General features: G+C 44.4%; 1 protein-coding gene across 1 annotated transcript in view; it reads left to right on the top strand.

Moving 5' to 3' along the window:
* The first annotated feature begins 835 nt into the window (after positions 1–835).
* RSPO2 (R-spondin 2) overlaps positions 836–15787 on the top strand; it is a 147833-nt gene continuing 132881 nt past the window's right edge. The window contains exons 1-2 of the mRNA XM_045805794.2: positions 836–1731; positions 2116–2381. Of these exons, the coding sequence (XP_045661750.1) occupies positions 2288–2381 (94 nt within the window). The 5' untranslated portion in view covers positions 836–1731; positions 2116–2287. The remainder of the gene's footprint in view (positions 1732–2115; positions 2382–15787) is intronic.

The following is a 15787-nucleotide window of genomic DNA, read 5'->3' on the forward strand; positions in this document are numbered from 1 at the left end:
TCTGTGCCCTGTGGGCCAGTCTCAGGGGCTGAATTCTCTTATCTAGGAAATGGGACCAGTGACCTCAACTCAGATTTATCTTGGATGTTCTCAAGCATGCATAAAGGAAATAACACTGAAGTTCTTAGCACATAAATATTGTTATGTAATAGTGATGTCTGTAAAAATAGTTATGGATAGACAATAATGGAACGGTTAATAAACATGGCTATTCTAATAGTCTTATTGTTGCAACACGATTGTATCAAGTTTCTACATTTCTGAACATCTGAGGCTGAAGGGATAGAAAAGGAAATTTAAGCGGTAGGATATGCTAATATATGGTCATATCTACAAACATTCATACTGCCATGATTAGCAGTAAAAAAAAAAAAAAAACTTACCTTTTGCCTAAGGAGTAAATACATTCATTCCTACAGTAATGAGGGCAGGGTAGAAGATTTCAACAGAATGAAATTTGGTAGCATCAAAAAAAAAAAAAATCAGGTAGCATCAAGTGTATGTTAACAGTAGTCCCCAAAGCCAGGGCACCCAGAAATTTAAATCAGGACTCTTTGAGGGTGGAGAGAGAGAGAGACGAGGATTATGACTGAGAAATACTTCGGTGGAAAGTGAACTTTTCTTTAAAGAAGCAAGGTCCCAATTTCTTGAGTCCTGCAAGTAAGCGACCACAAGTTTTCGTAAGTTTTTCTGGAGAAGGAACAAAGTCAAGAAACAACGCTTCTGAGGATAAGCAAAAGCTATTGGAAATACGCCTTTCACTCCCCACACCGAGGGCGCATTTTAATTTCAGCCGTGCTAACAGATCTCCCTAGAAAACAAAGCCCAGACGTAAATTAAAAAGGGGCAGAGGTGTGGTATCTTTCGGGCTGCGGCTCAAGTTCAAACTCAGTTTTTCAGGAGCAGCAGTCCCGGCAGGGAGCTCAGGAAGGATGGTCTAGGACAAGCCGTCTGTCAGTCAGATCCTCCCGCAGGAAGGGCAGGGCAGGGGATGGAACCCTCCCCGGAGCGCCCGAAATAGACGCCTTGGGGTGAAGTCAGCTGGGCTCCCCCGCCCGGCGCGGTCCGGGGGCGCCCCCACCCCAGCTACACTTCGGTTTAGCCGTGCACTCCAGGGAAGTCCGGAGGGGATTTGCCTGGGCTTGGGCTCGCTGGCAGCTGTCAGCGCTCTTTAGGACCTCAGGGAAACCCGGGAGTTTCTGGCTTTAGGACCCAGGAACTCCGAGGCAGCCTGACATAGATGCCTTGGACCACAGCACCACCTACTTATAGAAGCATCCCGAGCCTCAGCCGGGCTGCATCTCCGTCGGAAAGTGCGCTCGCCACATCCCTGCGGCCTCGCGGGAGCGTTCTGTCTCCCACAGCTTGGAAAGGGAGACGTCCTAACTGTGAAGTGGCTGTGGAGTAGAGCCCGGGAAACCGCACGGTTGGACAGGGACCTAGAGAGTGAGAGCCGGTCGTGCCGGTCGCCCGAGGACCGCACTCACCGGTGGGGACGCAGCATCCCCAAGGCTGCTGACGCGCCCTCCCCGCCGCGCTCCTGCTAGGCACCGCCAGCCCAGAGGACCGTGAGAGCACTGCGAACCCGCGGTGGCCGCCGGAATCCCGGAGCTGCCGGGAGCTCCCGGCGCCTCTCTGCAAACTTTTCCCCAGCCCACGTGCTAGCGAGGCGACTCGCTTCCCCAGCCCGGGATGGAGCGCCGCGCCTAGGCACGCCGCACCGTCCGAAACGTAAGTGCCACGGTAGGCGACTCGCGTCCGGCCGCCGCGGCCACCGCGCTGGGTTAGCCCACTGTGGGACCCGAGGGCCGAGGGGGGCTCCTTGAACCCTGCGCCCTTGGTGCCTTCGGAGCTCTTTTCTTTCCCTGGACCGTCCGCACAACGCCCTTTCCCCCGGGTCGGAGCCGGTAGCTCGGCAGAGGTTGCTAATTCACTGATTGTAAATCACCTTCCACTCCAAGTTGCCCGCAGCTGTGCGCTCGGGGTTAAATTGCCCCGCGGCTCGTGCCAAGGGGTGGGTTCGCGCCCCCCTCCCTCCCTTTCTTAAATCGGGACGCGCGAAGAGGCAGCTGTCTCCTCGGGGCTCTCTCCACTCTGCTTCTCCTCGTCTCCCAGGTTCGAGGCTTGAGAGATGCTGACGGCGCCGAACTGACCAGAGCGGGGCCGCCGGGCTAGTGGCCACTCTCCCTCTGCGTCTTCCGTAGCAGCGCGGTGGGCGCCGGCTCCTCGGATGAGCTATCCAGTTCCCCGACTTTGAGAGGAGCCTCTCCCCTGCCCGACCGCCCAGATGCAGTTTCGCCTCTTCTCCTTTGCGCTCATCATCCTGAATTGTATGGATTACAGCCACTGCCAAGGAAACCGATGGAGACGCAGTAAGCGAGGTGAGTCCTACTCTGCCGGAGGTGCGTGGGGTCGCAGTGGGGGCGGGTCGCGGCACTCGTGCGGGGCTCCCCCGGCTCCGCTGGGCAGACAGTGCCCTCCACCCCGCTCGCGCGCGCCGCCGCGCTGCACTTTCTGGGCCCCTGAGCTCGGCAGAACGCTGTCTTTTCTGTCCTCAGAAGGCGCTGCGAGCCGGAGCGAGACGTGCTGGAGAGCCGGGTGAGCCCGGCGGGCGCTCGCGGCTAAGTGGTGCGGTCCGTACTCGGTTCGCTGCCCCGCTTCTACTCCTGAACTCCTCTTTCGCTGTCCTTTCTTATCGGGCATCCATCGTTTCTTGTTCTTCTCTTTGTCTTTCTCTTTTTTTAGTCCTCTTAACCATCTCCCCTGCAGCTTATCTGTGTCTACCTTCCCCACCCACGTGCGCCCCAGATCGCTTTGAACACGGCCTAGCTGTGCGTGTGTGTGTGCGTGTGTGTGTGTGTGTGAGAGAGAGAGAGAGAGAGAGAGAGGAGAGAGTGCAAGAGAGCGCGAGCGCTGAGGAGGGGTACCAAGTCAAGCTGGAGGACCTACATTTACAGGGAAAGGGCAAAATTGATCTTTTTTTCTGGAACCGAAGACTACGTGGAATGATTTATTGAACTTTTTGCATTGAGCAGCAACTTGTACGCAGGTTTTCTGGGGAGCGCTGGCGTGCGGAGTGATGTTTTGGGGACAGGCCTGACTTTGCCCTCTCCGTATACTTCCCTCAAAAGTAACTGTTTCTGTTCTCAGTGAAATTCACTTGCGGCTTTTTAACCGCGCCCTCAATCTCCATCACTTCTGTGCGCTGCGGGGAAGGCATGTGGAAGCCTCCAGAAAGATTTCAGAGCGCTAGCTCTCAGGCAGATTTACTGTGTGCCTATTTGAGTCCTGCTGTGGCTGCAGCTAATCCAGCTGCATTTTAGGGGAAGGGTTGCTAGAGACAACGAAGTCTTCTGGGGGGGGGGGGTTAGACACCACCCCAACGCACGCACACACACCCAGTCCGCGCATTACCAGGCGCATGGAAGGTGCCCAACAGCCCCTTAGAACTATTCGTTTTCGTCTAGCAATTTGGACTCCTGCACGGTTAGAATTTGTCTTGAAGTTAACAGATTTTGATTGTTTTTCCCCCTGGGATAGAAACGTCGCACTCGCCTGTGATAGGACATGTTTAAAACTCGTTTTATGGAATCTCCGGTCCTGCACACAGATTTTGGAGAGTTCTTTGCCCATAGCTTTTTAGGACGTCCTTAAGCTGTTGCCACCTACCCCGAGGGCTGGAGATTGGCTGACCCGAGGGCAGAGCTCTGATAACTGGTGGTGTGCGACATCCCTAACCTCTGCTCTCCAACTGACGCTACGGATCTGGTTTTTTTAAAAAGTCGGCCCCTTTCTCTTTTTCTCATTCCTGGCATTCGGAAAAATGCTTATTTTCAGAAATCGTTTCGCAGAAAAATGCTAGGGGGAAATATCTTCCCAGAGGCCATGAAAGTTTAATACTGATGTTTGTCCTGAAATGTCCCTTTCCATCTCCTCCTCCACTCCTTCTCCCCACTGGCTCCTTTCTCTGCCTGGTATTTTCTTTTGAGGTGTCACTTGCAGATATGGCAATTTTTGGTTACACTGTGGTCAAACATGTTTGGAGAGGCTTTATCCCCTCTTACCAGCACAAGGTGCTGTCTACTTGGTTGGAAAAAAACGAAGATGCTTAAAGTTCGCGCAAATAGGGAAATTCCTAAGACGCTTTGCCAAGTGGTTGTTTACTAGATGACTGACCAATTCCGTGAGGTCTTTCTGATCCCCACTGCCTGTCCCATTGTGGCGGAGGAGGAATCTAATCTAGTGTTTTGGGAGAACTTCACCCCGCGGGGCTGTTTGCTAGAGGACAGTACAGCACCCCTGCGGCCAGAAGCGGTATTGCATGCTCTTCCCGGGCGGAGCCATCTCTGAAGTTGGCCCTGTGCCTTCTTAGGTATCTGACACAAAACCTATTCATTTCAAAGCTGCTTTGGCAAAATCTCCTAGCAATTACCCTCCCCAGCCCCAAGTGCTGACACTTAGAAACCCTGTTCTAAAGTGTACAATAGTAACTTTTGCCAAACCAACCTTTTGATTTAATAAAATTCGACTACTTTCAACTATGTGTGAATTGGTAAGGTTGTAAAGAAAAAAAATTTTATCGAAGTTTGCATTTTTCCCCCTTTCTTAACAGCTGTCCCTTCCCAAATTCCAAGTTTCTGGCTAAAATAACTACGGTTTTTAAAAGTGACCACACTATCTGTGCCAACAAAGGGTGTACTGTGTTTTTAATTAAAAGTGGAACTACTTGAAGGCCTGGCTAGACAGCGTAGGGTGATAGTAGCTTTTCTGCTTTGCAAGGAAGCTTAAGGCTCGCATTGTGAGAGTATTGAAATGAATAGAGATCTAACTCAGGTTGTGTGAATTGTCCCTCTTCACAAACTTAAGCTGGTTTTAATTGATCTCATGTCCACTGATTGATTCTACACCAATTGTTGTGTGTACCAAACAATTGGCTTTCCCAAAGGAGATTGATTTAAATTAGTTCCTTGGTGAATGCTTGACCACTGGCCAAATCATGTCAGCAGTGACAGTTGACATACTAGAGCCTACCAACATTTCCCCTTTTCCCTTTGTTTTGGATAGTGGCAGTTAAATATTACTTTCTAGGGAGAAAAGTGATTAGTACCTTAAAAAAAAGCGTGTTGTGGCTTAGAAGATCGGGTATTTTCTTGGCTTTGTGCTACTGTGTAGGCAGCGGTGATACCAGGATTGGTTAGGCTGATGCCTGCGAGCTGATTTTTTTTCTTCTTCTATATTCCATCTGCAAATAATCAAACCTTCACTGTGGAGTGTTCTCAGAACTCCTTTGGCTTTATGTTTAGTCTGCTCTGTGATCTCAGATGCTCTATAATATCATTTTCTTAATGAAATAAAATTCTTGGCAGAGGTTAGATAATTTAGTCAGTTAAAATCAATTGCATCCAGTTTGGAATAGAGAGCAAATATATCATTTAACTGTATGTTCTATTTCAAAATAGAGCCAGAGGATTGAGAGAATAGAACGTCAACCTTCCCTACTTTTGGCCAAACCTAGTATGGGGGAGACCATCCTAAACAACAACACTTACACTCTTTCTTCCCCTTCTTTAGAAAACAAAATTCTAAAATAAAAATATATTTGATAATCATTAATAGGGCCTGGAAGCATTAATTTTTATTTAGGCACAAACACAACAGAGAATGAAAATTGTGCAGAGAGGAGGCACATGCCAACATTTTGAAAAGCTGGTTGACAATTCACATGTTGTCTACATGGTAACAGTTGTAACTCCTTGGCCCCCTCACCCCACCCTCTCACTCAGAAGCGTGGCCATTATTAGCTACTGTTAACCCCCTGCCTGTACCTGTCTTGGAACCACTTACGGTTTATTTGTAGGGTAAACTGGGCACATTTGTTTCATCTCTTGGAATGGTTGTAAGCCACATTTCAGGCTGAATTACTGAAAGGTGGATGGACAAATCATAACTTTATTATGGTTTCTGGGATTTCTTGAGCTTGGTATTCAGCGACTTAATTTTCTATCTCCTTCCTTCTGTTTATATGCCCAATCATATTTTAACCAGGGATCTATGAAAACTTCTTGATAAAACTCCTTAAAAAGCAGCAAGGCTCCCAGATATGTAATTGGAGTTTCTGGTGGTTGGATGGTAGAGGGCATAGTAGGACAAATGTTTCCCGCCTAGCCTTTTCCATAGTAAAGCCTCGGCTTCTCCCTCTGAAACCTCTCATTTTCCTTAAGATTAGATTTGGCTTCTTCCGTGAAACTGAAGTGTTTATCGCCAACAGTGTGGTATGTATCTGGTAACTGAGGTTGGTGAAAAACCTAAACATTTTCTCTTAAATGCTATCGGGCTAAATTAAAATTTAATGAAGAGATTTGGAGATACTTGGCTTTACAAGCGCTGTTAATGATCGCGTATTTCTCGTTGGTATTCTTTCAAAAACACAGATGATAGGTCACATGGAACATATTTACCTACACTTAAATGAGAAAGCTTTAAAATATGTCTTGTATATTACCTTTAAGTTCCAGAGTATTTCCGAAAATCTCTTGTGATGTTTAACTTTGCATGTAAATACGCTCTTTTCTTCTCTTCTGTGAATGAGCTGTTTTGTTCTTCTAGCCTAATTCTGGGTTTTTTCTGCCTAGTATCTTACCAGGGCACAAAGGTTAAAAAACTGCTGTGTCTCCACCAAACTTTTATTATGCTACTGAAATTTGGAAGTGATTCAGAATAGGTGATGTTCCCCCGGGCCTCCATTTAATTCTGGCTTTATCTGCTTATAAATCCAGCTCGGGTAGAATCCAATATTTGCGGAATCACAAGTTGGAAATGACACTTCTAATTCCTTAATGCAAAACCACTTCTTGATTTATTAAGAGACTAACCGGCCAATGTATGGATTACCCAGGATAATTTTTACTTTGTTCCTTCCAACTGACTGCCTTTTAAACCTCCCCGCATCCTTGGGGATAAGCACTCCTACCCCTCCTGAGTGCAGGAAATAAATGACAGACAAATCATTTGATATAATGTTTGATAACCACTGTGCTAAAAGGGGATGATAAGCCCTGGGATGAAAATAGTTTTAAACTTTCTTCCCCCCCGACCAATGTCATCATTTTTTCCCATTATCTGCAACAATCAAGGATTAATCATAGGTACGGTGTTGCACGTCCATATGCATACATTGTCATAATTTTAGCTGGAATAAATACGGAAGGTGCTAATTAATGCTGAAGAGAACACTCAATGTATATAATTAGATCTATGTTCAGGGAGGGATATATACGTATAGGTGTATGTGCATTTGTGGGCTTGGAGAGAAAGGGGTTCTATGGAAATCAGATCTTTGGAACTAAGAAGGATTTTCACTCTTCTTTCCCAGTTACTCTCTTGTCCTCTTTCCCAGACTAGACGGTGGGACCAGGAAGGGATGGGGGAAGGGGAGAGGTAATGAGTAACGGGAGTGTGTTTTTATTCTTCCTAAGGCCTGCCCCCAACCTGTTCTGCTCTTTTCTAGGACCTCTCCATGCCAGAAGCATGTTGCTTTCCTACAATCCTAAAATTCTAAATTTCCTTCTTCTTTGCATTGCTTTCCAATCTCTTCCCTTTTTCTTCACTCGTCCCCTTCCCTTCTCTTGATTAACAATCCTGTTCCATTCACCCTTTAGTCAGTTACAATCTGCCTTCTGCATCCACCACTTCATTGAAAAGATTTTCTTAACAGTCCTCCTTATAGTCACCTTCTTGCGAGGCCACCACCATCGCGACAGCCCTCCATGGCTGCTTCCTCTGGAGATATCCCTCCTTTCCAAAGAAAGTCTCTTCCTCTGACTAGTGACCTCACACTCTAATTTTGCTTCCCATAGTCTGCCCATTTCTCTTATTTGGTCCCCTCATTCAGAGAAGGTATAGACTAGTGTTCATTTTCCTTTATTCTTTCCCTTCAAGGGATTTTACCCATCCCTGTATCTTCAACTGTTACTTCCATGTAAAGTCCTTCAACTCCAGCTTCAACTTAAAATTTTTTTTTCTTTTTAGCTTCAGATTCTATTCCCCTCTGACTCCCAACTACTGCTGTATGGATAGATAGGCCGTGCGCCCTTGTATACGGATAGATAATCTGTTCTGTGCACACACAAACTTGACAACTCCTGCCCCTTCTGTGCCCTCTCCCAAACGTGTTTTCCACCTGTGTTTCTTCTTCTATTCATGAGGTTTGTAGGAGTCGAGGCTGAAAGCCTCCCTGTAGCCTTTGTCTTCCCTGTTGTCTCTTTCATTGGTTCATTTGGTCTTAGTCTAGTTCAGAAAGGTTTATATCCACCCCATCCTTTCCATTCCCAAAAGTACTTCCTAGCTCTGACCCTCACGGACTCCTCTCCCAGCATCTACTTCTTCTTTACTCCATCCTTCACTCAATGCTGCCCTGTTGAAGGTTTCTCAGCCACGGATCTGATCATGTGACTTCTGTTAATAAACCCCAGCCCTCCAGGTCTCCACACTGATCACAGAAACCGTGCCAGCCTCTTTCACACAGCATTCGAGGCTGTCCCCACCACCTAGTGGCAGCTCCTTTCCAACTTTCCGCCATCCTGGAAGTGCTACACGCTTTAGCTTTACCGGGTTACTCCATTTCCAAACACACCATGTGTTTTGAGGTTTTTCTTTGTTCAAGACTTTTTATTCATTTATTTGACAGAGAGAGACAGCCAGCGAGAGAGGGAACACAAGCAGGGGGAGTGGGAGAGGAAGAAGCAGGCTCATAGTGGAGGAGCCTGATGTGGGGCTCGATCCCATAACGCCAGGATCACGCCCTGAGCTGAAGGCAGACGCCTAACGACTGCGCTACCCAGGCGCCCCGTGTTTTGAGGTTTTGAAGTTGAACATCTGCATGCCCAGCTGAAGTCCCTGCCTTTAGCAACCCCCCCCCTCCGGAATTTTCTGCCTTTTTTCCCTGAAGCCAAAATCCATTATTCCCTCATAGCTTTCTCAGCTTTCTGTACCACTCTTCAAGCATGCTCTTATTTTCCCCTTTATTCTAGTTATTTTGCCAAATGTCTTCTCCTTCCTGTATTTCAGTCTCCTCTAGGACAGCACTGCAGATTTGTCTCCGTGTCCCCGAAGCCGGCCTCGCAGAGTGCTTCTCCACAAGTGGTGGCTGAACAAAGCCATTGACGACGAGATTTTGTTTGCCCTTAAAATAATTTTGGTGACTTAATGAGAAGTTTTTTTTTTTTTAATTTCTAAGTTCTTTGCACATAGTTGAAGTTGGAATGCATTCTTAGGTATCATCTCATTATTGGCTTGTCTTCAAAGTTGAAAGACAAAAACCATCAAGATAGAAAAGCCTCCCCAGCCCAGCCCTCTTTCTGAAGTCTCTTCTGATAATTTTCAGAATTTCGTGGAGCACGCTGATGCCTGTCGGCGTATCTGTGCACCACTTTATTTGAATGATCGAGCACTCCACATGGCCGGGGAGTTTGGGGCAGGGAAAGGGAAATTCTGGGGTGGGGTAATCTATATTTTAAAAGCATTTCTTCTAGAGAAAGGGTCAACCAGAGATTTGACTTTTTTCACCCCCAAACACTTTTCCCATGGGAATAATCATTTAGGGGAAAATAAAAGTGGTATTTCTCTTCCTAAAAAGCAATGATATTAATAATGTACATAGTGCAGGAAAACTTTCCAAACTGCATCCTTGTGTTTGCGCCTTGAGTACACCAGAGCTATGCAGACCGATCTATGGGAGACGTGGGGGTGTGTGTATGAGAATAAATTCTTCTGTAGGTGTCAAGAGAGGACATAGTTCTTTTTCTGTACAGTGTCTTCTGGGAGAGCATTGCCATTTCACTGTTTGGAGGAGGCACGACCAGTTCGACAGAATTGGAAGGTGAAATGTGATTTTAAAAACTAATGGTTAAGTGGAAAGTAGCTGGAACTAGAATGCAGTTCTCCTGAATTCCCTGGCTTTTCCTGGACACAGTACATGTCCAACATAAATGCTCATTTAAAAAAAAACCACCTTTGAACCCATTCAGGAGTTCTTTGAACCACAGAATTCTATTGACCTCAGAACTTCTACAACTCCTAATTGTGCTAATAAAATAACAATGCTAAGTAACTGAAGGCTGACTAGGTGGGCAACTGTAATATAGGACCACAAGTGGGATCTGGTTAAAAAAATTTTGCATGCTTGTATTGTTCAATTTTTTTTATCATTCTTTGTTTTTTAAAGATAATTATTTTTGTATAACTTTGAGGAACCTCTTATTTCTTGTATCCCAGTTGCCAGAACAAATACGTGTGTCTGTAGGTGTGTGCTCATGCAGATGTGTCAACGTGTGTATGTGTGTGTGTGTGTGTGTGTGTGTGTATATATATATATAATGTATACTCATATGTTATACCATCAGAATAACCAATCAAGATTAGAGAAAAGCTATTAAATATTCTTTTACTCTTAAAATATAGAGAAACTAATTATAGGTGGCTTTCCTTCTTACCTAGCTGCTTGGGGAAAACCCTTAACACTTATTTAAAATCTTTCAGTTCTCATCACTTGAAGGCTCGTAAGGGCACTTAGAGTTTAACGTATTTAGCACATTTCTTTTGAGCAGGGTTTCTTAACTTGGGGTCCAGACATGGAGGCAGGGTTTTTGTGAGTCCCCTGAAACCAAATGCAACCCCCCCTTTTTTAGGGTAGAGAGGATCTAAAGCTTTCACTAAAGTCTGAAAATGGCCCTGATTCATCCGTTTCCTTCAATAAGCTCCTAAAGGAATAGGAGGTAGACCTTCTTAATTAGCCTGATGCCAAATGGCTGGTTCAAATTGATATACACATTTGTTTTCTAAAATTCTGTTTTCCAGGTGTGGGTTTCCAGCCATTTGCCGTGTATATATTACACAATGTGAGGGAACATCAGAAGCGCTATCTCAAGACTTATCTCAGTGAATAATTACTTAGCTATTGATCCCTTACTCGAAGACAATGGATATTTAATTCTCTCAATTCCTCTAAAAAGTTTGTCGAAGTACAAAATACACAGAATAAGGGGTTTTTGTTAAAATCCTCTTCTCATGTGGTCTGGTTATCTCATTAATAAAGCAGAATATGAAGCCCTTAGACATTGCCGTTGTGGTTTCCCAGCTGATGACATCTGCGGGCCCTGACGGGACTCCTCTGTATTGTGCTGCCGGTTCACAGATGGGTCAGAACCAGCCTGAACATTCTCCAGTTCAGGTCCAGGGGGCTTCTGCTAGGCGTTTGCTGCCGGGTCAGCACATTTGATAATTCTTCTACCAGGATGGCCTTCGTGTCTCGCCTGCTGCTGGAGATAACTTGCCAACCAGCCATTTGGCAATTAAGACTCAAAGACCGATAGAGGGCACACTTTGCATTCTTTTCCTTGTGCTTTGTTCTCTGCTGTTCTGTAGGGTGTGTGCTTCCTTTGCTGTGTCCCGCTGGTTCAGGTGGGAAAACTGCTTTCTCCAGTAAGAGTGACGCTGTGATTATCTTGATATCCACACAGACGAAGAAAAAAGGAACAAATAAAGACCTTTCGGACTTACTGGGGCATTTCTGGTTTGGGTCCCTAATCCTTTTGACAAAGCCTCACCGAAAGGCAAACTTAACCAACCTCACAGTTTTCAGATCTGTGAGATAAAAATTATGTCAACTCAGAGGTAGATTCCAGCGTCTATGGTCACTTTGGAAAACGTTAGTTTTATTAAAAAAACAAAAACAAAAACCTTTTTTTCCATGAAGGGCGTACCTGAAAATTCAAACAACTGGTAAAATTGGGAATTGTCCAAAACAACTGCAAATTAATACTTGCCAATTAATTGTTTGCCAAATTCTTTAATCTTTATGGAGAATATCCATTTCTTATAATGAATCTCTCACCTTTTTGCTGTTGAGAATAGTGAAATTGTCCCATCTTATTTTGAAAAATCTAATTTTTTTTTTAAAGGTTCTCTTTCCTCCTCATGTAATGAAGTCTGATGGATGATTTAAAAATTCTCTGGCTCCTAATTGTTCATCTTACCAGCTGTGTTCTAATGCCTCCTTGTAGATAAAAGCTGGCTTTTAATGGTGAGGGAGTTGCTGGATCATCATTACGATCTTGCGAATTTATCACACTTCCCCCCCCGCCACCCCCCCCCCCCCAGACCATTTTTCAGTTGAGTTGAATCATAGTGAAGTCAATATCCCTGTGACCAGGCGGCAGATCCTGTCCCCATCGTGCCTCCCCCACCATAGCCTTTTTGGGATAACTACGGTATCTTTTTGTTCTTTTCCAACACCATCAGTGGTCCTTGACGACTCCGCGCTGAATGAAAAAACCCTTGGCAGCCCAGTAGATTGAGAAGAACTGCACCTGGGGCTCCAAGTTTACCATCACGAGATATAAATTAAGGGAGTCCTGGTCTTTGGCTTGTCATGCCCTCTGGGTAGTTCTTGTAGGTAGAAGACGACTTTAAAATTAATGCTAGTTCTTGATGCTTGAGTCTTAATGTTTTAGAGGTTTTTTGTTCTTGGAAGGTGTGTGTGTGCGTGCACGTGTGTGTGTAAGGGTCAGGTTTGTAGGGGAATTTTGAGGAACTCTTGGGTATTCTGGGCTCTTCTAAGTAGATAAAAGGAAGTAGAAGTGAACAGCTGTAGTTTGGGTGAGCGGAATGAGCAAACTAGCTTAAAATTTTCCATTTAAGGATCTGGAATCTGTCTAATGTTTTGGGAGAAGTTAGGGCTTCCTATCTGTAGCATTCCTTCTACTGGTGAATGATACCTTGTGGTCACTGTCCTTCCGTCAGGTTAGTGTAATACAGAAACTTTGTTAAAGTTAGGAGACTGACTAACTTAAAAACTGAAATGTTGTTTGATAATGGACAGCTGTGGTTCCCAGGAACATGATTAGTGGGTTGAGGTTGGTTGGTTGGTTAGGGAAGCCATTGACCACAGCGTCTGCTGGTCAATAAATCTTGCAGTGGCTGATGTGACTCTTGACTGAATCTTGTCAATTACGAATGATTTTTTTTTTGTCCCGCCTTTAAATACTATTCTGTAAAGTGACCTAGGGTTTGGAAACTGTCTCTTGAAAATTGTCCAAAATTATGAATTTGGCACAATGTGGTTGCTCCCTTATGCAGAAATAAGATAATTGGTCCTTTGCAACTGCTGTGGGTGAGCAACATGACTTTGATGTGAAAGTGGCTCAGTACTAACTGTTGTAAAGTCTTTGGCAAACTTCAAGGAGACCTCTCTTTGTTGAATTTTGAAAGTTTTGAAGAGATGGGAGAGCCTGGACTTAGGGGAAGAAAGGGCGGGAACAAGATCACTCCTGTTCAAGACTTGTGGCCTGTCATGTGGAAAAAGGATGTGATTTATCCTAACTTTTGGAATTAGGGGAAAAATGAAGGAGGCTCATAGGAAATTTCCAGGTGTATATAGGGAACTATTCATTAATGGAAGAGACCCTTTCTTGATGATGTCTGGAGATTGCCTTTTTCCAACAACAGGGTATTTCTTCTTTTTCTTTCTTTTCTCTTTTTCTTTTCTTTTTTTTTTTTTTAACAGAGGGTATTTCTTAAGAGTGTTGTAAAGCCAGTGACTGTACTGAGTGTTGAGGGATCTCTAAGGACCATTCACACCATGATCACATCTGTAATGCATCTGGCATCTACTAGGTACTTAAGTAGAAATTCTTGTTGACAACTATTGACTTGAATTATAAGACTCTTATCTTTCTAAGCAGAATACTAAACAAAATTACTTCATTGGATTCTGCATCATATGCCTCTGAGTCATCATTTTAAACGCTTGTAATAAACAATACTATAGATAGTGAAGTTTAATCTGAATTCCCCCCCCCAAAAAAGGAAAGAAGACCTATTTCTCAATTCTTACATGACCATTATGTCAATTTCTAGAATGCTTCATTGCAAGAAAGCCAGATTTCAATGCAGCTATAGCCAGCATGGGTTATGCCATACAAATATTTTGCTTTCTTGAATAGGTTTACTAGACTGGAAGATAAATAAGTGTTTGACCAAAATTCATTAATAATAGCTTGCACTTAGGAAAATATAATCGGCTGTAAAAATCCTTTTGGGAAAGGTAGAGAAATGCGGGTATATCATCAAATGTTACTTACTGAATTATGTTTGAGAGCGGGGAGTAATGAATTGTCCACTCTGGTCTAGAAAAGGACTCTTATCAGCCTTGTTTGGAGCGATATTTTATTAAGGATTAGGTTGAAGACAGCAGATATTACCAACCACACTTCTGCATGCTGTGAAGTTGAACGGGACATTTCCATGTTGGTTGATGGGTTACAAGAAGATGCCGATGGCTGGACATGACAAAATGAACTTACGAATGAAATTTTAAGAGAAAACAAATGTAGAGTTTTTAAGATCAAAGAAGCAACAAGGGAGGACCAGGATGTTGGCGACAAGGGGTTATCATTGATTTTTTACTCCTCCTGAGGTTATGATGTAATACAGTTGCAAAAAGTAGTTGGCTACGTTAAGAGGATTAGATTGAAGAATGAGGCAGAGGAAGGTCCCCAGCTCGCACCCGTGTTCTGTTCCGATCTGGATGTCATGACTTTTAGAAGTGCGCCGGCAGCACGTGCTACAATACTGTATTGATTTCCGAGGGCTGCTGTAACAGGTGCCACAAACTAGGTGGCTTAAGAGAACAGACGTTAATTTTCTCCCATTTCTGGAGGTTAGAAGTCCAACATTAAGGGGTCAGTAGTCCATGTACCAGCTGAGACTGCAGAGGGGGAAAATCCTTTCTGGCCTCTTGCAGCTTCTGGAAGCTCCAGACGTTCTTTAGCTGTTGGCTGCCTAACTCCAATGTCTGCTCCAGCTTCGCATGGCTGTCTCCCTTCTGTGTTGGTCTCTCTTCCTTTTTACAAGAATACCAGTTACGTTGGATGAGGGCCCACTCCAATGACCTCATGTTAACTTGATTACAGTTGCAAAGGCACTATATCCAAATAAGTCTACATTCGTAGTTATTGGCGATTAGAACTGCATTTCTTTTTGAGGGACACGTGTCAATCCAAAGCCAAGTCCTAACCTGTGCCAGACCTTTAGGTTCTTTATGTCCTCATTTTCATAAGGAATATGAATAAGCGGAATAAGTGTTAATTATACCTTAATAATTGGTATTAATGGCAATAGAAGTAGAATGATTGCATTCAGCTGTCCCATCTCTCCTAGACTATGTGCTGTACATACAGGATGATATTAGCGGATCCCTCGACTTGGGCACATAGTGGCCTGAGGGGTGAAGATGATTTAGACAAGGGTTATAGGGTATGGACTAGAAGACTTCAAATTCTTTCCCACCTCTGAAGTTCTATGAAACTGTACAAATCCCAAGAATCACCTGAGTGTGTTTATTATTTTTTCAAATAACCATGAATCAAATTGGCTCTTATTGTCTAGCTGGAGTTGAAAAATCTGTTTTACTGATTTCCTATTGAGGTTGAGTGAACTCCAAGAGCTGTGAGCATCCTTTGCGGAACATTACTACAGTCTCCATGTTGTCCTACAGTACGTTGCTTCTGGTGTTAGAGGTATTTTAAATCAGTTCCCTTGGATTTTGAGTGACATCCAATATTGTTATATTCATACTCATTTGCTAGTAGAACATTATTTTAAATGTTCTCGTATTTTTTTTTATTTTTTAAAGATTTATTTGAGAGCGTGCACGCCGAGAAAGCGAGAGAGCCCATGAGCAGGGGGAGGGGCAGAGGGAGAAGCCGACTCTTCGCTGAGTGGGGAGCCT

This window comes from Ursus americanus, chromosome 9, assembly GCF_024610735.1.
Source record: "Ursus americanus isolate L20-20 chromosome 9, mUrsAme1.1.p, whole genome shotgun sequence".
Classification (NCBI taxonomy): Eukaryota; Metazoa; Chordata; class Mammalia; order Carnivora; family Ursidae; genus Ursus; species Ursus americanus.